Below are 23786 nucleotides of genomic sequence, written 5' to 3' on the forward strand. Positions count from 1 at the left end.
GAGAGAGAGAAAAAAAACCTCAGAGCTCCGAGGCTTGTGAGGGTCCCATGGGACAATGGCCACCATGAGGACAGGTGCTCCGTAAAGCTAGCTCCCTACACTGGCGTCTGGCTCTAATGTCGCGCTAGTAGACTCTGATGACGGCGGCAGTGCCTGTTAGGGCGGGAGGGCGGAAGAGGAGGGGTTGAAGAAAGAGAGGGGAAGTGAAGAGGATTGATTGAGATGAGGGGAATAGATGATATTGGGATTGAACGCCGAGGCCATTAGATGTCGTGATGTGCCAATTACCAGCCGCGTGTAACAGAGCGGGCAGGTGTGATAAGGTGAGGCAAGGTGAGGCAGCTTAATCCAGAGCCAGGGAGTCCTGGTAAAAAAAAAATCAACGAGAATTTGCCCGTCGTCATACCCGAGTAATTGCCCCGGGGTTGAACCAGGAAAAATGAAAAGGTACCTGGCGTACATGATTCATCCGCCATTCCCGCTCCCCTCGTCGATTTTTTCCCTCCTACCTGTCAAACTGTCTATCCGAGCTACTGGAGAAATTCCAGACTGGACTAGTTTGCGTCGTCGAGGCCGAGTCTGTTGAGAGGATTAGGAGAACCCCACCAGTGGCCGTGGCAACATTGATGGATACAGTCGAGGGGTAAAGAAAAAAAAAGAGAGATTTACGTACAGAATATGGCAGTGCGTATGTCATTATGGACAGAGTAACATTCTGTCTAGATCCCCTCTCCGGTCGTCTCTGGGGGATCGTATTCGCAGTCCACTGAGTCTCGTGAGAACTTGAGCAAACACCACCACCACAGAGGGCGCAATGGCTTCGACAAAGCTTGGCCAGTGGCATTGCCGCCTCAGCCAAGCTGCAGCACGCTCCACGTCTCGAGCCAGAGACCCTGGCAAGGGCCAGGACCCGTAATAGAGCTCGCGCCCCCTGTTTCTGGTGGTGGAGTTGCCGTCACTGCGGATCCATACGAGGGGAGGGGGTTCCAGAGGGTCCTTTTTTTGCCCATGCCGGCCCAATGCGCCCAAGGGGAGTCGAGGGGACAGACATGAATGGAGACGTTTGAGGTTGCAGGGCCTCCAGTACCTATCTGGCAGTTGCAACTTCCATGCTCCAGTTGCATGCTCTGGGTCCTTGTCCATGTCGGCTGTTCGCCCTGTAGCGAACGCATCGGACATGATATCCATTGCCGGCCTGTACACCTCGTATGGGAACCATTGGAGAGATGCTCAGTCCTCCTTTGCAGTACGTACCGCACTGCCGAGCATGCGCCATGGAACTACTGAGACGCAACCTCCTGGGTCCAGCATCAAGCGAGAAGCATGAAGGGGTCCCTGTCCTGTGCCATCCCGTCCACTCATGTACATCACCATGTCATATGTACGTATGTACGTACGTTGCACGCACTCCCGTTGAGCTAGCAGCCTGCCATGGAGCCACTTTGGCCCTCTGTCTCTGTTTCCTGCCCCCGTTTCTCGACGGTGTCTCTGGTAGAATGTTCGATTGACTCCATATCCCCTAGGTCAACCGAGGCCAGGCAAGGCCGGGGTCCATGTCTGGCGAGGGGATATCACTGATCAGACATGGCAGGCCCAGGAGCGAGCCCGGTCGTGCGTCTCGGGGGAGGGGCCCTTGTAAAATCGGGGATATTCAAATCCCAAAAATGTTGTGCGCATTTCGCAGCTTCCCGCCCTGCATCGTAGCGAGCGAAACAGAGGCCGGCGCGGTCCCCCCCCGTGAGCATCGCCAACTCACGTCACAGGCGGCTGGCGCTCCTCGTGAGGGTTTCGCTGGCCTGTGAGCCTGTGACTCCTCCAGATGTCGAGGCTCCCAAAAAGCGGTGACGGCGTCCAGCGGACCCCGAAACGGCCTAGCAGACTCCTAGGTGGAGCTCAGACCCCCCGGTCGCTGGCACCAGGGTGCTACGCAGAGGCGCTCAGAGGCGCCGCACTGGACCGCAGCGCTGGCACTGGCTCTGGAGCGCGCTGGAGCCCAGGACCCTCGCAGTGGGCTGCAGTGGAGGTGCAGTGGAAGTGCAGTGGGAGTGCAGTGGGCGTACAGAGGCCCCTCCGGCCAATCAGCGTCGACCCCACCGCGGGCGGAAAAGTTTGGGATATTTCTCTTCTCCTCCTCCCCTTCGCCTCTGATTTCTCTCTCCTTCGGCATCACCAACTCACCCATCCCCCCAAGACAACGAAGTCGCACTTTTCCAGATCCCCCAGATCAGAGAACACCCCCTACCGAAACTTCGTCGAGTCACAATGCCTTCGGCCGCCGCTGAACTGTAAACGCCCACTGCGGGCCATGCCTCCCCCATGGTCCTGGCCCGCAGTCCAGCAGTTCTCCGAGTTACCACCATTCAATCCCAACCTCGACCCAGTTTCCCACAGGCTTTCCCGCTCCTGAGCTCCCCAGCTCAACCGAGAGTCTGTCTCTGAAATCAACGATCCTGCGACTGCCCGTAAATGCGACGGCTTTTTTATCTACACACAATCACCACCACCACAACCTGCTCCTCAGACGCCCGACCCTGTCGCCTGTTTGGCTTCCTTTTTAACCTCCTCCGAGCAAGACATCTCTAGAGTCCTCTTTACTCTCGCTTCTTGCGTCTACTACTCCAGGGTTTTATTGATCCCGCCTTATCCTCTGCTTTTCCAGACTTGACCACCGGAAACGACCTAGAACGCCAACTCCAAAGGCTCCACATCCAACACCTCTAACCAGACACGACAACTGCCTCATAGAGTCAGGAAAACCGCTGCTTTTCAGCTATTAACCCATCAGACGAGTTTCACCTTCATCCCCACACCAGAATCCACCATGTCTCGCAACGTTCGACGAAAATTCTCCACGACCCCGGTCAAGGCCACCAAGCGGCGCCGCCGGGTTTCCGATACCTCGTCCTCCTCCTTCGACCTCTCGGACGAGGGCGGTTATTCGGCCGTCGAGGATATCAGCGACTCCTCTGATGATGACGAGGAGGATGTTGCTGCGGCCGAGGAGGAGAACATTCTCGAGGAGTCGAATGTTCCAACCCCAACCGCTCCTCGGCCGCGCCTGATCCTTGACGAGGATCCCGAGATTGCAGATGATGCTGATGATGATGATGACGATGACGACGATGACGATGATGATGGCCTCGATGCCGACGCCGATGAGGATGATACCGGCAGCTGGGCTGGCATCATGTCCGAGGTCGACGAGAGCAACGTCTCCGACTTCTTCCAGGATGCCAATGCCTTTGGCTCCGATACCCCTGTCGAGCGCCACGTTCACTTCGACGTGCCCTCCAGTGACTCTGATTCCACTGATACAGAAGATGATCATGCCGACCTCTTCCCAGACATTTTTGTCTCCCAGAACGCTCTCGACCCTGCCTTCCGTCGGGAGATTGAGAACGACCCCAACGAGTCATCCGACTCTGGTTCTTTCTGGGACTACAGCTACAGCCATAACCAACCTGACTCGGATGCCGAGGAGGTTGTCCGTCAATTGTCTGATGATGACACTCCAACTGCTACTCCAATGGCTTCCCAGCCTGCCACCGTTGCCTCGACTCCTGTGCCCGCTTTTGAAGAGCCACAGGAGCTGGATGGCTATGAGAGTGAGTCCTGCCATGCGGGACGCTTTATCTTCCCAGTGCTAACCTCCCTGTTTCAGCTGATGGCGATACCACCGAAGAAGACATTCCTGAGCCTCCTGTCCGTAGAAAGACTCGTCGCCCTTCCCATCCCATGAGCGACATGTCCGATTCCGACACGGACAGCCCGGTCAAGTCCCAGCGTGGCCAACCCCGTGTTGGTCGCTTCAACTTGGACCGATCCGACAGGAAGCCCATCGCTGTCCTAAACCCTCTCACCCGGAAGATGATGATCTTTACTCCCCACCGCCGCCGCCAGCTTGATCTGTCACCGGAGCAATTCCATTTCCCGTGGCCCATGGAGATGGAGGAGCAATCATCTCCCATCCTGAGCAACTCGGCCAACATGATGCTCAGCGCCATGTTCTCTTCCAACACCTTTGGCGACTTTATCAACACACAAGCCATGGGTCCTGCCGAGGCCTTCTTCCCCTTCCCATCCGAGGCCAACACTGCCGACGAAAGTTCCTCGGCCAGCTTACACGACGACGAGGATGATGCGGAGAAGGGGCTGGATATTAATGATTTCATCATGTGGGACGACGGTCACTCTTCAGGTGACGAAGGCGAGGGTGAATGGAACCCGGCATCAACCCCTGCTCGTCCCAGCACAGCTGGAAGTGAGGTCGAAGTCTTGTCGCATCTCAACTCTGAGACTGTCGGCGCGTTCCGCCGCAACCAGATCAACCAACAACTCATCCTAAGCAACCAAGCCACACAGGATTCACTAGCATTCAGTGGACCATACAACTACACTGCTCTCAAGGGGCTCAAGTCGGACCGCTTCGACACTGCCGCAGTACCCCTGACACCAATGCGACGGCACAAGAGACACTTGAGCGACGCCGCACGAAGTCCCCTAGATTCCGTGTCCGCAAAGCGCAAGGCCTCCGGCGACACCAACAACAACCACAAGAGGCACCGAAGCATCTCAGACGTGAACTTCCTGCGCATTTGATGCGACAGTGAAGCACGTCTCCCACACAATAACGTGTGAGGACGGCATAGCTTGCACGGCAGCGCTATCCCTGGCCTCGCCATCTAACGAGTTCACTCTTTTGACATTTCTTTCCTATTTTTTTGGTTCCGTGAACCTCTCTCATAGCCTGCGCAGCGTAGAATCCTCCAGTCAGGAGGAAAGGGGAAAGGCCAACGGTGCCTTGGAAACCACCTCTCGGCGTTCTATCTTGGTTGGGATACCAAGACTCAAGGGATCAGTGATTACCCTGAGAGAATTCAGCGAGGTCCCAGCAAGGCTTCGATAGCTTTTGCTTGGGGCAAATAATGCAGCTAATACTGATTGATGGCGCACATGTGTTGATACAACGCTTTTTCCTAATGGTCACAACAAAAGTTCTCATGTTCTTTCTTGATGGATCTGTCGTCTGGTTGATGGTTTCTTGTACGAATCTAGACGAGGATAGATAAAATCTTTCATGATGTTCATTAACTGCTGGCCGTTCTGATTGTGAGTTGAGTTCATGCAGGCTACGTGAGAATCGGTGCCCATATGCTCCCGCCCTCTTCTCATTACCCCTGACTGTTCGCCAGATGCATTTATGCCAGATCCCGAGAACAAGGGCTAGAATACGGACTGACAAGTCGTATTTATATAATAAATGTAGAACAAGAATTGGGGCTAAATAACTTGGGGAAGGCGGCTAAATTGAATGAGGCAAGGATACCAGACATTTTAAAACTGCGCATTTCTGTAGAGACGTTCCACAACTCGTCTCGTGACTTTACATTTCTTCACCCGCTTGGGCTTTTTTCTCACTTCCAGGCCTTCTGTTTCTCAGATAACGCTTCTGTCCTTTCGGAAGTCTGCCCTCGGTGCAATGTTACACGGGTGCGGCAGTCGACAGAGACACAACCCACTCATTGAGTTTACGTCCGACCTTGTCTAAATCATTCTAGTACCTAGCTCTTGTTGCGATCATTCCCCGTCTCTTTCGGTGACAGCTTTCACGAAGATCATTGTGGTTAAAGTCTCCGGAGATCAAAATTGCAAGGGGTTTCAGAGGTTTCCTCTAGGAATGTCGACGTTGGCGATGCCTATTCTGGCTGAGCCAGGTTGTCTTTGATCCCCTAATTATGTAAAGGTAGGCTTTGAACGTCGCAAGCTGGGTACATTGGTCTGAGGTTTAACTGGAGGAACTTGTATCTGTGTCGGAACATCACTACTACTGCCAATTGAGTAAGTCTAGTACATAGGAGCACACTTACAGCCCTGTCATACCTTCCTCACCTGTCAATCTCAATCATCATCGTTTCAGCTACGTCCGAAATATCCTCCACGACAACCCGCACCGCAATTTGGAACACACATTCCGAATTAGGCTTCCTATTATTTTATATCGCGGCCTAGTGGCTCAATACAGGAAATTGCTGTCCGGTAGCAAAAGCTCTGGGTTCGAGCCGTAGCTGGGACGTTAAATCTTCTTTTTTTGTCCTAGTCCCTTCCTCCCCTTATTCCTCTTTGGAGGATGAACTAGTTCGGGTATGTTGAAAACCTGTTAGGCTCACAGCTTCTTTGTATCATCATGTGTCCCGTGATGATCCTGGATCGGAGACCAAGTGATTGAAGGACGGAGTCTGGCGGTGGTGGACCTACCCTAAAGCTGACCTGGAGTAGTTGGGGTCGAGAGTTGCTTGAAATCATATTCTACCTGTTGAAGGCTCAATTTATTGGATGGATTAGTGTTTATGGTTCACAGAGTTGAGCTTTCTGCCTAGGGCATGTCCTCAAGTGTCGTTGGTTTTGGACTGCCAGGCCGGAGCCGAGTGGGGCCGCTTCCGGGCCTCCTCCGGGACCACGTCCGACTTTACTCTCTAACAAACACGGGCATCGTGTCCAGCGGGCACTCCACCTCCACAGTATTTCCGCCCTCATACTCTCCATCCCCTTTAAACACCTTCCACTTGCCACCCGAAGGAAGCACCGGAAAGTACACGCTCACTTTCCTCTCACCAGGCTCTAGAATAGGACAACACAGGTACTTGTCGCCGTACATATACTGCTGCTCAATGTCCCACGCCGCAGAATCATCGGGGAATTCGTAAAACAGTGTCCGGATCACTGGTGACCCCTTCTCGTGCGCCTCCTTCATCAAGCCTCGGGTGTACTCTCGCAGTTCTTCGCGGATGGCCATGTACTTGCGACAGATGCCATACACTTCCTCTCCATACGACCACACCTCATTGGGCGCACCGCTGAGGCATCCCGCGCCGCCAGTCGTGCCATGCTGAGGCTGCTGGGGAAGCCGATTGCCGTGTAAGCGCATCACAGGGCAGAATGCACCCCACTGGAACCAACGGATAAGCAGCTCGTGGAAGGCCGGATCGTTGACGTCGCCCCCGTGGAAGCCGCCAATGTCCGTCGTCCACCACGGGATGCCAGCGAGTCCCATGCTCAGGCCTGCTGCCAACTGGCTTCTGAAGCTTGACCACGAGGACGCCACGTCGCCGCTCCACACGAGGGCGCCGAATTTCTGGCTTCCGGCCCAGGCGCAGCGCAGCAGGTTGACGATGTTGGACTGGCCTTCGCGGGTTTGGCCCTCGTAGAAGCCGCGGGCGTACTCGCGCGGGTAGATGTTTCCGACGGCGACGTTGGGACCAAGGTGATAGCGGTAATTCTCAAAGTCATAGACCCGATATTCTGGCTCTGCCTCGTCGAGCCAAAAGACCTTGATGCCCTTGGAGAAGTAGTTCTTCTTAACCTTGTCCCACACATACTCCCGGGATCCGGGGTAGGTCGTGTCGTAGTAGATAGTGTCGCCTTGGAAGTCGAGACCAGTGCGGACCCCACGGTCTGCCCGGATGAGAAATCCCCTTTCAAGCATCTCTTCATAGTTTTCAGAGAGCTTGTCGACCGTGGGCCAAATGGAGACCATGAGTTCGATGCCTAAACTCTTGAGTTCCTGGATCATGGCGTCTAAGTCACAAATTAGTCTTTGCGCAGGGTAAGTTTCTCACACGGGACTCACCTGGATCCGGCCAATACGTAGGATCAAACCGCCAGTCGCCCTGCTTGGGCCAATGGAAGAAGTCCACAACGATGAGATCAATGGGCAGCTTGCGCTTCTTGTACTCTCGCGCCACCTCGAGAAGTTCCTCTTGCGTCTGATAACGCAGCTTGCACTGCCAGAACCCCAGTCCGAACTCTGGCATCATGGGAACCTTGCCTGTTACGTCTGCGTAGGCCTGAACAATTTCTGCAGGGGCGTCTCCAGCCACGATCCAGTAATCGAGGGACTTGGTGGATAGGGCCTCGAAACTCATGATGTTCTTGCCAAATATGGCGTTTCCAATGGCAGGATTGTTCCACAAGAAACCGTATCCGCGGGAGGATACGGCAAAGGGAACGCTGGCCTGAGAGTTTCGTTGAGCCAGTTCGAGCTGGGTTCCCTTCAAGTCGAGATACGGCTGCTGATACTGGCCAAAGCCAAAGATCTTCTCCTTGGGATCCAGACTCTCAAACCGGGCCGTCAAGTGGTAGTCGCCACCTACGATGGGCTTGAACTCGCGAGCATCGATGTTGAGCGAACTGCATTTCGGGTCGGCCAAATCGTGCAAGTTGCGGGAGTACTCTTCAAGCAGCAGTGTCCCCTCGGAGTTGAAGACTGTCAACTTGCCGCCAGCGGTGACGAAGGCCTTGATCTTGCCGTTGACGATAGATGCAGAGGTCTTTTCAATGCATATCTCTGGTTTAGTCGAAGACGGCTCTTCCAAAGCCCAGTTCTCGGTGGGCATGGAGCTCATCTTGGTAGCGCGGACGCGCAAGCCTTTGCCCCATGGCTCAACCCAGAGCTGTTCGGCATCGTAGGCATACACCAGGCGGTTTTCCTGCTCGAAAAGCATCTTCAACTAGTTTTACTTGCTTGTAGCCCGAAGGTTTGCGGGGAAATGGTCGTTGAGAATGAGCTGACGAGGGCTCTTTAAGCATATAGGACCGGCTTCAAGGGCCGCATTTCCGTTCCCCGCGACCCCACTGGTGTAGCACCTGATGGTCAATGGCCAGCTGCGGCCATGCTGAGGGGCTCTATACGACGAGCGCGACCAGTTGGATCTCTATGATAGGGAACTTCGGGGAAATGTTGGGCCTTACACAGCGGTTCCTGCACCCCGCCGGAAGTCTCTCCACCGGAGAGTTGCGATGTGGGCCATGGTGGTTAGGCAAGATTAGGCTGGTACAGGTACGGGGAAAAGAGGGCTTAAAATATCGGAGCTACGCTCGTATTGGAGACGCTGAAATAAAGTACGATATGAGGCTAAATGCCCTATCTTGGCAGTCCGATACCGGGCCAAATGTAAGGGCTCAGCTTGAGGTGTGGGCGATTGATTGGTACGAGACCAGGGAGGAGAGAAGCCGACCATGGGACGGGCTGTTAAGGGATGGGCTTGGAAATTGGGTTCGGCAATGGCATCAGTATAGCATTTTATTCTTGAGTCTACGATGTCTCCTCTTACTCTATAGTGTGAATTATGCGGCGAGTTCATTTTTGGCGATATCCTGTGCCACCACTTCCCCTCTTGGTTACGTGGTCAGCATAACGAAAAGCTTGCCGACTACATATTGCGTCGGTATTGATTCTGTAGGAGAGCTAGCCGTTAATTACCAACTCTGACACCGGCAGACCTAGACTATGTTGTCATCATGTGTCGTGTGAATGGTTGACACCCGTCCCATTTCCATTCTCCTCACCCTCTCTTGTTGGTATTTTTCTTCTTCCAAGGCTTTTGCCGCTTCAATCCGTTTCTTCTCCTCCTGGAGCTCCTTGGCAATTACCTCTGTAAAAGGACACGAGTTAGTCTGTTCGGAATTTTCTTGTTAGCTTGCTGAAAGACGACATACCTCTTGGCTTTCTCCGACGCATCAGCGGCAGAGATATCAGTCTCGCCTCTTGAGCGAAGCGTCTAGACGAAAGCAACAAATCAAAAGGTGCCTGGTCTACAACCAAGAAACGGTCTTTGTTGGTTCGCGGCTCTCCGTGTCGGAACCATCTCAGCTCGACCTCGAATTGTGGAGTGAAAAGCGCACCGCCGATGCCCTCGACCTGACATTGATTGGCCACAGGGATTGGCGTCAGGTCATCTTTGTTCAAACCAGCATCTAGCAGATACTGCAAAGATGCGAGGTCTGCTTCAGAGCCAGTGTCGAGCTTTACCCTTCCGGGATAGTATTGGACGTTGGCGGGTGCTTGGTTGAATCGTTGGCCGCCAGGTTTGGTGGAGTTTTCGACCAACACTGTAGCGTCTATAATGTAGTTCGAGTTCACCAAGGCCATCACCTGCTCTGCAAGAGGTTGACGTCGGTTTCGCAACAAGATCCCGTTTGTCTCGTTTGTTTCGGTCGCCTCTCTTGGTTTTTGGACTGCGTGTAATGCTTCAAACTCACTCTCGGAGCTGGATTGGCTCAGACGATCACCATGAGTTATGTCGTCGTGGTCAGTCCAACCTTTTTGGTCCATTTCCGACATCTGCTTTCTGAGGTCTTCGAACTGCGCCCTTGTAAGATGGCTTTCATGCTCCGTTAGACTCGTCAACTTGAAAATTGCTGCGCTGTAATTGCCGTGGTTAGAAATTTGGTCAACTAGCGTTTGGTTTCCTTTAGTCAACGTACCTTGCTTCAAGCAGCTGGCTCCCAGTCTTGATTCTGTAAAGGATCAGCCCATGCGATCAAAGGTGTCAACTATCAAGGCCTTACTCTGAGCACATGTCCCGCAAAAGGTGCACACGTTCCCGAAATTGATTGACTTCGCCTGCCAAATCCTTTTTCCTTGAGTACGTGTATAACTTGAAGGCATGAACCCAGCGAGGGAAAATCTCGTCGCCCACCCTTGGTGGTACAAGCTTGCGCATTTTGAGTAAGGCATGTACCTTCTCCCCGGCCTCGAAACATGATATAAGCGTTTGACGAATATGAACGGGGACTTGCGATAGACCGTCGAGCGTGTGCGTGCATTCATCCACGATATCTCGCAGGAAAGCGACGTCACGCAGTAATAAATCATGGGCGGCAGGTGCCCGGGTGATGTCGCGTTTCAAAGACCGGAGAGAAGTCGTTGATCCGAGTACCAGGACGGAAGCCACAACAAGGAGTACCTCCATCGTGATGTGCTACGACGTCAGGTTAGACAACCATCACCCACCTAGTTTTTGCAGAAAAGGATCTGATCTCCTCTACTTCAGGGAGCAGGCCCTCTCGCCTTTAAGCTCGAGAAACAAATTTCCATGATTGAAATCTGACCAGGCCACCAATCACGGTCCGAGAAGACCGGTACTGTTTCAGCTCGCGGTCCAATCTTTGCCTATGGTTGAACTCTAGGGCAATAAGCTGAACGCCTTTATGCATGCGACGTGGTTAGGCCTGCAGGAATCTGGCATCTGCCTAACAATTCGCCTCTTGTCTCGCATCCTTGTCCAATAAAACGGTGTATGCGGCCAAAGTCTTGGAGCTGATCAATAGCTAAGCGCCTTCATGCAAGCCACCGCGACGGTCTGGTTTGCCTCGAATTCGCCTACTTTTTGCCTACTTTTTGACCTACAGCCTGGTCGCAAACACTTTCCGTTCTCGTGTCTCATGCCAAACAAGGGCCTTCCTCCTACACACCAGCCACCGCCAACATGGGCTATCAGCCAAAAGGGTATCCGAGACTGGCGAATTTGATGGCAAGGGAGAAGGACGTTGCCATCTTTCGCCGTTTCGACAGCTTGAATATTCTTAGCCTTCTTGCGCTTCAAGCAGAAATTGTCCAACTGGAAGTTGAACTGCGCATTACAACCCGAGCAGACGATGACATAGTCCACAGCGCTTCCACGGCCCAGGGAGATCAAGCCGTCAGCCCGTCTCATTATGCCGGAAACTTCAGGCTGTCTCGAGACAGCAATAGCCATCAGTTTCAGTTACTAGAGAAAATACGGGGAAAGCTTAGGGAATACAGTACGTCATGACGCGATCCAAAACTCACTGCGTCATCCAAGAATTGCAATCACTAAAAAACGCATTGCGACGATAGATGAGTTAGCTATACAAAGTCAGTGAATCAGCATGCGACCGTATCCTAGTCTAAATTCAAGCAGTATCGCAACTGAATCACATTGGCTCTCCAGTGGGCTCGCAACTCGAAATGCTCAAAGACTGGCTCAGAGACCAAAATCTCGGTCACCCTTTCCTAGAAGACCACGAAATAGAAACTTGGAGCGATGCCGACAAGCGACAGTACATGTGCCTGCAGCCGACAGCAACGGAAGATGATTCATTCAGTCGATTCGTTTCAAACGTTCTTCTGCGAGCCTATCATCACTTCGTGGGAGATCGTCTCAACACCGGAGAGACCGTTGACGAAATTTCCCGTCATGCTTCGTACAGCAGAAGCGTTGTTAGCAGAATTAGCAACTTTGGTACCACGATTCTCGCCTGCATTATACCAGTGCTCACAATTTTCGTCCTAAACATTCTGCCATCTACCAATACTCGAATTCTTGTCACTCTAGGATTTACAGTTTTGTTCGCCACCGTGTTGGCTGTCTTCAGCAACGCTAAGAGGGTTGAGATTTTTGCTGCGACTGCGACGTGAGTGGCGCTTCAATCCCAGAATTTCTGTATGAGCAGCCAATCTGAGAGCTAACTGGATAATTAGGTTCGCTGCTGTGGAGGTGGTCTTTATTGGGAGTGCTATCGAGAAAAAACAATCGTGACGATTATTTGAGCAATGGCAACAAGTACACATTCTGGGCTGGGAAAAGCAGCTTGAGGTGTGGATGGTTCAACATTGGTACGAGAGAAGGGAGGAGAGAACCTGGCCACAGGACATGGTTGTTCAAAGATGGACTTAGAAATGGGGCTCGGTAATAGCATCGCTATAGTAAGTTGTTCTTGAGTCTACACTGTCTACTCTCATCCCGTAATGTGAATTATAGCGGGCTCAACATATATATTGTTAATTCTTGGCGGTGTCCTGCGCCACCAATTTCCCCTTGTGGCTGCGTCGTCAGCACAACTCAAAGTTTGTCGACTGCATACGACACAGTACAAACTAAGTGGTATTTTTTTCTATCATAAGCGCTAAGGACCAAGGCCTCCAATGTAGTCTCTGACGTATAATTAATGGCAATACCGTAATCGAGTTACAACCGGACTCTCGGATCCGACGGGACTCCGCACATGTCAGTTCATGTGGGGATAACATGGATTTGGATGGAACCCTGGTCCACACATCTACAGGCTACAGCTTGCCTTGTCTCGCTTGATAATGAGTGAATGGCGAAATGATGCAAGGACGGGCGATCTCGGCCTTAGCAGTAAAAAAAAAAGGGAGGCGAGAAAAGAAAACTTCGTGTGCGCATGAAGAGAATCAAAATCAAGGGCGGCATCGTCATGGATATGCTGTGTGTCTCAGGGAGCGAGCATCAAGGTTTCACTGCGGAATTAGCACAGTGCTTGATGCCCTCGACAAGTCGCATATGCTGAAGTTGGCTCCAGCTGGCTTCAGTTGACTGTTGGCGGTTGGCAGGCGCTGCACCAATGCGAAACGGCGCTAAAGTGTGCTATATCCGGAGGGTGCCCGGACAGCACTGCCTCCCATCCACACTGTGCGTACGCATCGCAGCCACCACTGACGCAACACGGTATACACAGTATACGATGTCGTAAAGGATGCAAAGGAAGGAAGGGAGGCTGGCCGAGCACACGCTCCTTCCCCGGTCGCATGACTTTTTCTGAAATCCCACCTTGGCTGCGTTTTTCCCTCGTCATTCCCTCCTCCATCATTCCCATCTTCAGCATCGACATTCGGCATCGTCAACTTTACAGGCGCGAACCGACGACGACGACGAGAGCGACTGCGAGCCCCGCCACCCGTTCAAGGCACACCGAGAGCACAGACTGTCCGCGTGACTGTCGTCATCGAAAATTCGCCCTTGACCGGAGTCGTCATTGCCATTCCTCGCCCTTGCACGTTTTCCATTTCGACAGCCCAGACGACACCAACGCCCCCAGGCTCGCAGTCACCATGGCGTTGCAACAGTCCATGAAGCGATTCACTCGCTCTATCAACAGCAAATACATCTACGGACGGGTTGTAGGTTTTGCCCTTTTCCTTGTCTCTGCTCTACCTCCGCCTCCGCAGCCGCACGTGGAGGTGGCTGTTATCTACACCACCACAGCCGCCAACCCTGCTACTGCTTGGAGATCCGTTGCCACCTATTGCCTAGCCTCCTCAACTGCTTCTCCATCTTCCCTATTCAACATCTCAAATCCACCATTCCTTCCATCAACACTATTCCCCAGTCGCCTCACCTCAATTCCCATCGACACTCTAAATCCATATCAATCCCGCTCGATGCTGACAATTCCTGACCTGCACAGCCTCTCCTCCACACCATCGTCTTCCTCATCGAGATGGCGCTCGCTGCTCGGCTCACAGCCAGATTCAACTCGTACTATGACGAGCGACCACGTACGTGACAGCAACCCCTTCCCAGCCGTCCCGATTTCCAGCGACCAACCGACCGATCGATGCCGACCTATCCCCCGCACAATTGCTTCATAATCGCTTCACATTTGCTGACATAGAATTCGTTCTCGATAGTGATGACCATGATGGTCACCAACGCCATCCTTGGTGGTATTGCCGATACTGTTGCGCAGACCATTACTGCCTTTCGACAGCGATCTCTGCTCAGGCCCAATGAAAAAGACGACGGCATGTCTATCCCCCTCTCCGATCTCGATCGCAAGGGCGCCGTCTACGACCGTGGCCTCATCCCCAACTCCAAGGCCCTGCCTCCCGCTTTCGATTTCGAGCGCCTGACCCGATTCATGGCATACGGTTTCTGCATGGCGCCCGTCCAGTTCAAGTGGTTCCGATTCCTCGAGCGCATCTTCCCCATCTCCAAGACCAGCGCCTTTGGACCTGCCATGAAGCGAGTCGCTTTTGACCAGCTCATTTTTGCGCCTTTCGGTGTTGGTGTCTTCTTCACAGTCATGACCATCGCCGAAGGTGGTGGCCGTCGTGCTGTTACCCACAAGCTGAAGGACATGTACATTCCCACCCTCAAGGCCAACTATGTCGTCTGGCCGGCGGTGCAGATTGTCAACTTCCGCCTCATGCCTGTTCAGTACCAGCTTGTAAGTTGCTCTGGAGACGATTTTCGATGCTGGGTCTTGATGCTAATAACTTGTAGCCCTTTGTGTCGACGATTGGTATTGCCTGGACTGCGTATCTGTCCCTGACAAACGCTTCTGACGAGTAGACGAGACGATTCATGTCCGGGCAAAAGACGGATACTTCTCTATGTTATAAATTCAATACTCATCATCCTCTATGGACAGAGATGATGGGAAGGTGCTGTGGCTCGACTGCCCTGGTTAATTTCGGGCTAGTCCATTTTCCAGCGGTTTCTACCTGGTAGAAGGGTTGCTTGCATTCTCTTGGAGCATCGACGGGGGATCTGGCCTCCCATCGGCTATTTTGCTTCTTGGATTTTGGGTTTTGGGTCTCTGGTTCTCTGGTTCTCTGGTTCTCGACGGGCTTGCACGAGGGCATGGCGTTTGGGGAGTCTTGAGGCATCCGGTTGGGGCTGGCTTTGGCTAGTTCTGGTCACGGTTTATGGGACTATCAAGGGGCTCACAACAAGGGCCGATTGCAATATTTGACAAGTGGATAGGTCACATGGATGGCGAGATAGAATGAAGGAAAGAATTCACCGATATCAGGATGTGGTACGTTGCATGATGCATGAGCTCGCTCACAAACAAGGTTGGGTTGTCGTCTTGGGCGGGTCTGGCATGGAGCTAGCTACCTGATTAACCCGGTCGATGATGCTTCATTCCCTCGGCCCGCGATGGGATCTCCCTTGTCCCGCAACTCAGCCAATAGCGGTTATGTATCTTTGAAGCATGGATGATGCCAACCCGACCTTGGCCGCTCTATCACGGTGGTCTTGGCGACGTCCCGTATGTTAGTTGAGTGATCCACCCGCACGGCGCCAGATCCCTCTCGTCAGCCTACCAGGTTGGCCGACGACCAGGTTGGATCTTAAGCAACGAAAACACAGCGACCCGGGGAAGTCAGGCGTCTACATCCGCATCCCGCGGCGGTGTCCCGCAGCTGCAGGCCGGCATTGCCGCATCGCCAGAACCCGGATGGGCCCGGGAAGGCGTCCTCACGGCATGTGGCCGAGCAGCGTCCGTCGGCGGCCAAGGCGACGACGACCTGAGTGATTTTTGCGTGGGTCTCAGCCTCAGTTGAAGGTGGATGTACCCGACTCTCCGTAACAGGGTAACAGCACCACCACAGCATCAGCGTCACGTCACGCCAGCCAGCGGAACCCCCACTCCGCTCGTCTCTCTCAACTCCCTGTAGACAATCGGTAACCCCACCAAAGAACCTGTCGCTGCAGCCACTACGGGCAGCGCTGGGGTCACCATGTTAGCTCCCCAACATCACCGAGAACACACCCGACACCACACCACACCACGGCACACCGTACCACACCGCACCACTGGCCTGCTGGGGGGCGCTCTTCAGGCGCTGGAAGGCCGGGCCAAGACCGCTACAGCGCATCTTGCTCCAGCGGTCGCAGCCCGTGCCCTCGCGGCTGGCTTCGACACGACCCCGCCGTCCCCTCCCCCACCTGCCAGTCAACAGAGGCACTTCTTCTTCTTCTTCTTCCTCCTCCTCCTCCTCCTCCCTCTTCTTCTCTTCCCCTATCAGACCACTCCCTCTCTCGACTTCTTCCATCACCACATACACGAATCCGCCAGAGCTCGCAGCCATGTCTCTGTCCAGCAAGCTCTCCATCACCGACGTTGACGTCAAGGGCAAGAGGGTCCTGATCCGAGTAAGTCACCGTCGCCTTGTCGCGTTGCCCCGCCATCATAATCTTTCATGATGCGCGACATCATGATGTGACTGTGGGAGCCTGCCTCTCTGGTCTTCGTTCGCGGAGGGTTTGACGCATCAATCATCGAGTCAATCCCTTCATCGGGCCCTTACAAGCATCACATCTTCTCCATCACAAGCAGAAACCACCCATCTGCCTACCCCTCGCCCCGCCCACGTCCCAAGCTCTGCCCCGCGTTACTTTTCCTCATGATGAAGCTAACACGATATTTCCCAGGTCGACTTCAACGTCCCCCTCGACGCCGAGTCCAACGTCACCAACAACCAGCGCATCGTCGGTGCCCTACCCACCATCAAGTATGCCCTTGACAACGGCGCCAAGGCCGTCATCTTGATGTCCCACCTCGGCCGTCCCAACGGTGCCCCCAACCCCAAGTACACCCTCCGCCCCGTCGTCGGCGAGCTCGAGAAGCTGCTCGGCAAGTCCGTCACCTTTGCTCCCGATTCCGTCGGCCCCGAGGTCGAGGCCCTTGTCAACGGCGCTGAGGGGGGTGCCGTCATCCTCCTCGAGAACCTCCGCTTCCACATTGAGGAGGAGGGCAGCTCCAAGGACAAGGAGGGCAACAAGACCAAGGCCGACAAGGCCCAGGTTGAGCTCTTCCGCCAGGGTCTGACCGCTCTTGGTGATGTCTACGTCAGTAAGTAGCTTACACCTCCCGTGCCACCATGTCTCGTACGATGCTAACAATCATCCAGACGACGCTTTCGGCACTGCCCACCGTGCCCACTCCTCCATGGTCGGTGTTAACCTCCCCCAGAAGGCTGCTGGCTTCCTCATGAAGAAGGAGCTCGACTACTTCGCCAAGGTCATCGAGGCTCCTGAGCGTCCCTTCCTTGCCATCCTCGGCGGTGCCAAGGTCTCCGACAAGATCCAGCTCATCGACAACCTGCTGGACAAGGTCAACACCCTCATCATCTGCGGTGGCATGGCCTTTACCTTCAAGAAGACCCTTGAGAACGTCTCCATCGGTGGCTCCCTCTTCGATGAGGCCGGCTCCAAGATTGTCGGCGACCTCGTCAAGAAGGCCGAGGCCAAGGGTGTCAAGATTGTCCTGCCCGTCGACTACATCACCGCCAACAAGTTTGCCCCTGATGCCGAGACCGGCTACGCCACCGACGCTGACGGTATCCCCGACGGCTGGATGGGCCTGGACTGCGGCGAGAAGAGTGTTGTTCTTTACGAGGAGGCCATTGCCGATGCCAAGACCATCCTCTGGAACGGCCCCGCCGGTGTCTTCGAGTTCGACGCCTTCGCCAAGGGCACCAAGGCCACCCTCGACGCCGTTGTCGACGGCTGCCAGAACAAGGGCAAGATTGTCATCATCGGCGGTGGTGACACTGCTACCGTCGCCAAGAAGTACGAGGCCGAGGACAAGCTCAGTCACGTCTCGACCGGTGGTGGTGCTTCCCTGGAGCTCCTTGAGGGCAAGGAGCTGCCCGGTGTTACTGCCCTGTCGAGTAAGTAAATGTTAATCTACCGTACGAATTGTTATGAAGGGGTGTTGAAAATCGTAAAAGGTCGGCTTGGGAGGGCTAGTCTGTAGTAAGCAATATCCATACCCAGATAGAAACCGACATTGAAAGTTGTGAACCAAACAAAGCAATGTGTCATAATCACGGTCGCAAGTTTGGTGCCAGGTGAACGGTTGGACAATTGAGCGAATGAACTTCAGCAGAGGGAATCCCATGCCCAATTTCAAGGTGTGTGTTGATGATTCATTAATAACGGACCCGATCTATCATGTTGATGGTGGTCTATCCCCGTCCCATTCCTCGTTCCCATTCGTGACCGTTTTTGTTCACCTCCGTTTCGCCGCCTCGACCTTCTTAAGTTCCTCCCTGTGATTTGGTTAGCCAGTGTCGTCAAAATATTGCCACAAGACGTTTCGAGATTGGATCTGTCGAATCGAATCTGTCCAGTCGAATCTTGGACTTGAGGGGGGATCAAGGGCAACCCACTTCAGCTGCGCCGAGAAGTCATCGGTCGTGTCGTCATCGTCCCAGCTCTCCTCCCACAGGTGCTTCGTCTCGCCGCTGCCTTGAGCAGCCTCAGTCTGATCCTCTGGCCAGTCTGAACGTGACGTGTTAGTGATTGTTTGCTGACGGGATAGCCAGCTAGCTAGGTAGCTCTGCTGCTGGGTCGGAAGGGATCGGGGGTGTGGAAATCCGGATGGGGGAATGTGGAGGGTGCAGTTGGGATTCGTACCATCGACGGGGAAGTCCTCGAACTCGTCATCCTCGCCTAGGGCGGTGGGCTTCTGCTCGGGCTTCTGCTCAGCGGGCTTCTCTTCGGCGGGCTTGGTGTCGGAAGCCATGGTGCAAGAAGGGACTGCGCGGATATGTGGTATTTGCGTTTAAGGATGGCAGTGGGTATATCCTGCTGAAGTGGCCGATTTCTGGCTTCAGGACGGCGATGTGAGCTGCGGTTGGTGATTCGGTGGGCTGGCGATGTTGACGGTCGGAGCCTTGCGCGACGAGGCGGCGAGCTGGACGGCGGCGTGGCGGAGATCGGGGCGCGGAAGAAGTGATGGGCCGGTGGTGCTATAGGGTAGGAGGGAGGCGGTGGAAGGGGATGGAAGAGGGATGCATCAGCATTGTGCTGGAGCTGGATGGCACAGGGATCGGTTGGTCTTGACACATGGATAATCCTTCCAGTAGTGAGGGGTGTGTTTCTGATTGATGAAGTGTTATATTTAGGTCAATTTATTTCCTTGGTTTGAGAAACCGCTTTGCAATATTTGGAGGGACAAATGGAGATGCTGGCATCGTGTTGCCAAAGACAGTAGTTTCAACGCCAACACATCACTACCTTCAACTTTCCAAGCATGAGTTCACAGTCAACTTCACAGCCTCAACCCGCTGAACAACATTCCCTGTTTTGCCTCGCCCTACGTCACCCTCAAAGCCATCCCATCATCCCCCGCAACCTCCGACACACGCAGCGCGCGTTGAAATGCAACTGTGAGACGGCAACCCCGCCGAAAAGCCACAAAGGCGCCGCAGACGCTGTGGTAAAATACGACGCTTTCGGCCGCAACGGAGTGGGGACCGGGGGGGACGCCATTGTGCCGCCTAAAGTCCCCTAAGGCCGACCTATGGCAGTGTCGCTGACGGCCCCGAGGTGCCGCTATCTCCAGCTACGTGGGTTTTTGTCTTTGAGGGAGAGCTCACGCAAAACTCGCTCGCTTTTGCTCTTGCATCCTACCTTCTGTCGACCCTGCATTCATTCTCTGGGCGGTTCAGGGACACAACGAGCTCCGTGAATCGAGGCTTCGAATTTTTTCCCCTTTATAATATCTCCGCTCTCCCCTCCGCCCCCTGGGCTGCAGGTTGCCAATAGCGGGGTTCTAAATCACTCCGCCGCCCGAGACAACCCTGGAGACTACGTCAAGTCTCTGGCAGGATTCAGCCCCGGACGTCAGCATTCGAGGCTGAGCCCTTCGAGAAGGCTCCCGGAAAGTCGTCTTAGATTGACTATATCTACAGATCACAGTCGCTGGGTCTGTGCTTGGCAACTAGAATTTTGGCGTGCTGGAAGGTTGGTGAACATCTCTCACGTCTTGGGAATCTGGGGTTTCGCTTTTCATTTCTGCTACACCCACCAAACCACCACCACCACACTCAACGACCCCAACCGTCGTCTCACCAAAATGAGTCGATTAGCCGGGTGGTTCCGCTCCAGCGCAAAGCCCGACGATGCCAGCGCCACGGGCAGCGACAGCGACTCCTCGCGCGACAACGTCGCCAAGGAGATGGAGGACATTGACGACGCCATGAACTCGTCCGGGCTCATCATGAATGACGACATCGACGGCGCCTGGGAGAAGCTGCAGACGGGCGACTCGTCCTTCCACCAGCTGGGCCTGGCCGTCACCATCTTCATGCGCTCGGTGCTGGGCTTCGAGAAGGAGGTCATGGCCGAGACCACGGCCAAGCTGGACGAGTGCGAGGCCCGCGCCTGGAACGACTACAAGAAGGCTCAGAGGCACGGCAAGGCCCGCGCCGGGAGCAAGCTCTATCCGCCGGGGACCGAGTATGAGCTTGTACGCGCCGAGACGCAGCTCATGGGCGCCGTTGTGGGCGTGCTACACGAGAGTTTGATCGAGGCCATGAAGGGCTTTTACAAGTTGAGAAAGGCCTTTCTCACGCTCGATGCAATTACCGCCGCCGAAGAGAAGGCGTTGAAGGAAATGAATGACAGCCAGTTCGATCTCGTATCGAAGATTATTGATGAAAATTCCGGAGATTCCAGCGACTCCTCAGGAGTCCAGACACCCTCCAACCCGACTGATTCCTCCACTACCGTCACTTCGCCAGAAGGGACCGTCGATGGCGAAAAGACCGCCAACGAGGCTCTCCTCCAGGCCAAGTCAAAGCCCGTCACGTCTGACACGATGGTCCTCGACAACCCGCTGGATATTTTCGTGCACTCTGGCGCCAACATGTGCTTCGGCATCCTCCTCCTCCTCTTGACTCTTGTACCGCCCGCCTTTTCTCGAATCCTCTCTATTGTTGGATTCAGCGGAGATCGCGAACGGGGTGTGCGTATGCTCTGGCGCTCAATTGCCTACAACAACGTGAACGGAGCGATTGCGGCAATGGCTCTCCTGGCGTACTACAACGGCATGCTGGGAGTGGTGGATATTCTGCCCGACGAAAAGGACTACGACGAGCACGCGGATGTGGTTGGCCCTCCCAGGAAGAAGTGCGACCAGCTGCTGGCGACCATGCGACAGCGGTATCCCAACTCGAGGCTCTGGCGCGTGGAGGAGGCCAGACAGTATGCGAACGAGCAGCAGCTTCCCAAGGCTGTCGAGCTCCTGACGACGGGCGAAGAGTCCAAGATGAAGCAGGTGGCCGCCGTTAACAACTTCGAGCTGTCCATTAGCTACATGTTTGTCCAGAACTGGGACGGCATGCGCGACGCCTTCCTGCGGTGCCTCGAGGTCAACGACTGGAGCCCGGCCTTGTACTACTACATGGCTGGATCCGCATCCCTGGAGCTGTACCGCGACGCCGTGCACAGCGGAGACGAAGACGAGGCGCGCAGGCAAAAGGTCAAGGCGCACGAGTTCTTCCGCAAGGCCCCGTCGGTCGTCGGAAAGAAGAAGTTCATGGCGCGACAGCTGCCCATCGATACATATGTCCACCGCAAGATTCAGAAGTGGGAGGAGCGAGCCAAGGCCGCCGGGGTTGACCTGGCCGATGCCATCGGTCCCAGCCCGGCTCTGGAGATGGCGTATCTGTGGAACGGACCCAAGCGGATGGGCCCTGTCGAGCTGGAGCGCGCCATGGCTAACCTCAAGTGGGAGCGGTGTACTGCCAAGGAGGAGGTTTTGGAGGCGATCAAGAATGAGGTCGACGAGATGGGCATCTGGGCGCTTCTGAATGGGACCTTATTGAAGAGATTGGGCAAGTATGACGAGGCGCGAGCCGTCCTGCAAGAGCACATCCTGAAGCAAGACAGGTGAGTTATTCCAAAACAGCCCGCTGTCCTTTACTAACGATTCCAAGGTACACCTTCAAGGGACCTACGAAGGACGACTACGTCCCGCCCGCCGCAAACTACGAGCTGGCTTCCATCGCGTGGGCCGAGTGCTGCAACCCCCCCGAGGGCACAGTCGAGGAGATTGCCGAGTACCGCCGCCAGAAGTTCGACGACTGCCAGAAGCAACTCGACATCGTCAAGACCTGGGAGGTGTACCTCATGGATGCCAGGATCGGAATGCGGGTGCAGAGCGGGCTGGAGACGCTCGCGTGGTTCAAGAGGAAGATGGCGTACAACTAACTGGCTGTTTAATGGATGGGCTGGGTCGGATAGACTGGATGGCGTCAAGGGCCGGGGACTGGTCTTGCACAATAGAGCGGAGGATATAGGGTATATGGGCCTGCATACATTGTAATAGAAGCACATATGGCTGAACATAAAGAGCACGGCTTTTGGTGTAACCAAGGACTACTCGTGAAATATCTCATGCATCATAAAACATGCCATCCGATAATTAGGATGATCGCTTACTCGATCTCGTCCTGGGGCTTCTCCGGGGCCCATTCCCGTTCCTCAACGCATCAAGTCCACCTTGAATCATGCCCACTCCATTGTCGACCTTGTCTGCTGACCGTTCCTTCAGATGGTGCTTTTCGGCTTCAGCTTTGACATCCTCCAACATGTCCCCGCCGCGGCTCGTCCCATTCACCCAGTCCAGCAGCCCCCACGCGCCGTAGTTGGAAGCCCCCTGGCCAGCATAGTGGAAGGCGCAACGGCGCGCAATGCCGCCCATGATGATGCCGGGGACGACGCTGTAGCCCGACATGGCGAGCGTCTCTTCGCCGGTGCACAGCGCGAGGAACAGGAAGTAGGTGAGCAGGTGCGGGCGGAGGACCAGCGCGGGGAGGTAGATGGGGAGGAAGCGGTGCACCAGCAGCGGGAGCGGGTGGTCGGCGAAGAGCTGGAGGCTGTAGGGAGCGGCGGCGCGGGTGTGGGCGTAGCGGGTGTGGTGTTTTGCGAGGGACGATGTGCCGTGGAGGACGTAGCGGTGCAGGTTGTAGTGGAGGAGTTCGCGGGCGGAGAAGAGTATCAAGATGTGCTTTGCCATCTGCCAGGGGAGAGGCAGGGCGGAGTTGGTCTTGAAGTCGGGTTCCTGGAAGATGTATGCGAAAACAAGGCTTGAGGCACCTTCGGCAGCGGTAGTGAAGACGAGGTTAAAGAGCGCGAGGCCGAGCTGTCTAAGCAGCCGACGAGGATCCCTGGGAGGCAGGGCGGAGCGGCCGCCGAGCTTGATGGACTCGGCAAGGCTGGGGAGGGCGAGGTCGAAGAGGAGGGTTACGAGAGACGGTATCAGCCACAGCGCGAGGCGGATGGCGAGAGACCCGACGAGGCGGATCTTGAGCGGCGAGTGGGAGAGGATGAGGGTGGTCCAGGTCATGTAGAAGAAGAGCAGGTTGAGCGAGGTGGACAGGGAGGTTGAGGAGGGGGCGAGGAGGTAGGAGGCTATTGGGAGGGAGAGGAGGAGGTCCATTTTGGACTGATGTAGGGGGTTTGAGTTGTGTAGTTATGATGTTGGGGGTAGTTGGTGGTGATATGATGGGTGTGGTTAGTGGTGATGCTGGATGTGGTGTTGAATGGTGTTGAGGACACTGGACTTGTTCAGAGACACATACTAGTGGTAGAGGAAACAAGCATTATAATAGTATGAACATTACACTAGACAAGACACATGGTTGCAAGTGTATATGA

General features: G+C 54.7%; 9 protein-coding genes across 9 annotated transcripts; 5 read left to right on the forward strand and 4 right to left on the reverse strand.

Moving 5' to 3' along the window:
* Positions 1 to 2821: 2821 nt before the first annotated feature.
* BGZ61DRAFT_361383 (uncharacterized protein) lies at positions 2822 to 4599 on the forward strand (the record flags this gene model as incomplete). Its single annotated transcript, XM_046241262.1, has 2 exons — positions 2822 to 3605; positions 3662 to 4599. The coding sequence occupies 2 exons, from the start codon at positions 2822 to 2824 to the stop codon at positions 4597 to 4599; spliced, it is 1722 nt and encodes a 573-aa protein (XP_046100066.1).
* A 1867-nt stretch (positions 4600 to 6466) lies between these two features.
* Positions 6467 to 8807, reverse strand: BGZ61DRAFT_497042 (glycosyl hydrolases family 31-domain-containing protein; the record flags this gene model as incomplete). Its single annotated transcript, XM_046251090.1, has 3 exons — positions 6467 to 7575; positions 7628 to 8486; positions 8796 to 8807. 3 exons carry the CDS (start codon positions 8805 to 8807, stop codon positions 6467 to 6469), a joined length of 1980 nt encoding a protein of 659 aa, XP_046100067.1.
* A 472-nt stretch (positions 8808 to 9279) lies between these two features.
* On the reverse strand, positions 9280 to 10502 carry BGZ61DRAFT_536389 (uncharacterized protein; the record flags this gene model as incomplete). Its single annotated transcript, XM_046254389.1, has 4 exons — positions 9280 to 9431; positions 9496 to 10202; positions 10264 to 10296; positions 10348 to 10502. 4 exons carry the CDS (start codon positions 10500 to 10502, stop codon positions 9280 to 9282), a joined length of 1047 nt encoding a protein of 348 aa, XP_046100068.1.
* Positions 10503 to 11267: 765 nt separating this feature from the next.
* BGZ61DRAFT_555030 (uncharacterized protein) lies at positions 11268 to 12314 on the forward strand (the record flags this gene model as incomplete). Its single annotated transcript, XM_046255603.1, has 2 exons — positions 11268 to 11583; positions 11724 to 12314. The coding sequence occupies 2 exons, from the start codon at positions 11268 to 11270 to the stop codon at positions 12218 to 12220; spliced, it is 813 nt and encodes a 270-aa protein (XP_046100069.1). The 3' UTR covers positions 12221 to 12314.
* A 1340-nt stretch (positions 12315 to 13654) lies between these two features.
* On the forward strand, positions 13655 to 14897 carry BGZ61DRAFT_497043 (uncharacterized protein; the record flags this gene model as incomplete). The annotated part of the gene is made up of 4 exons (XM_046251091.1): positions 13655 to 13723; positions 14011 to 14101; positions 14234 to 14772; positions 14829 to 14897. 4 exons carry the CDS (start codon positions 13655 to 13657, stop codon positions 14895 to 14897), a joined length of 768 nt encoding a protein of 255 aa, XP_046100070.1.
* Positions 14898 to 16421: 1524 nt separating this feature from the next.
* On the forward strand, positions 16422 to 18015 carry BGZ61DRAFT_536392 (phosphoglycerate kinase; the record flags this gene model as incomplete). Its single annotated transcript, XM_046254390.1, has 3 exons — positions 16422 to 16487; positions 16767 to 17187; positions 17246 to 18015. 3 exons carry the CDS (start codon positions 16422 to 16424, stop codon positions 18013 to 18015), a joined length of 1257 nt encoding a protein of 418 aa, XP_046100071.1.
* A 384-nt stretch (positions 18016 to 18399) lies between these two features.
* BGZ61DRAFT_536393 (DSS1/SEM1 family-domain-containing protein) lies at positions 18400 to 18864 on the reverse strand (the record flags this gene model as incomplete). Its single annotated transcript, XM_046254391.1, has 2 exons — positions 18400 to 18620; positions 18756 to 18864. 2 exons carry the CDS (start codon positions 18862 to 18864, stop codon positions 18400 to 18402), a joined length of 330 nt encoding a protein of 109 aa, XP_046100072.1.
* Positions 18865 to 20199: 1335 nt separating this feature from the next.
* BGZ61DRAFT_361209 (uncharacterized protein) lies at positions 20200 to 22337 on the forward strand (the record flags this gene model as incomplete). The annotated part of the gene is made up of 2 exons (XM_046241244.1): positions 20200 to 22016; positions 22064 to 22337. The coding sequence occupies 2 exons, from the start codon at positions 20200 to 20202 to the stop codon at positions 22335 to 22337; spliced, it is 2091 nt and encodes a 696-aa protein (XP_046100073.1).
* Positions 22338 to 22510: 173 nt separating this feature from the next.
* On the reverse strand, positions 22511 to 23740 carry BGZ61DRAFT_458337 (uncharacterized protein). Its single transcript, XM_046246741.1, has one exon. It carries the CDS (start codon positions 23566 to 23568, stop codon positions 22552 to 22554), a length of 1017 nt encoding a protein of 338 aa, XP_046100074.1. The 5' UTR covers positions 23569 to 23740; the 3' UTR covers positions 22511 to 22551.
* Positions 23741 to 23786: the final 46 nt, after the last annotated feature.

The sequence above is a fragment of the Ilyonectria robusta genome, assembly GCF_021365365.1.
Source record: "Ilyonectria robusta strain PMI_751 chromosome Unknown BGZ61scaffold_20, whole genome shotgun sequence".
In the NCBI taxonomy this organism is placed as follows: Eukaryota; Fungi; Ascomycota; class Sordariomycetes; order Hypocreales; family Nectriaceae; genus Ilyonectria; species Ilyonectria robusta.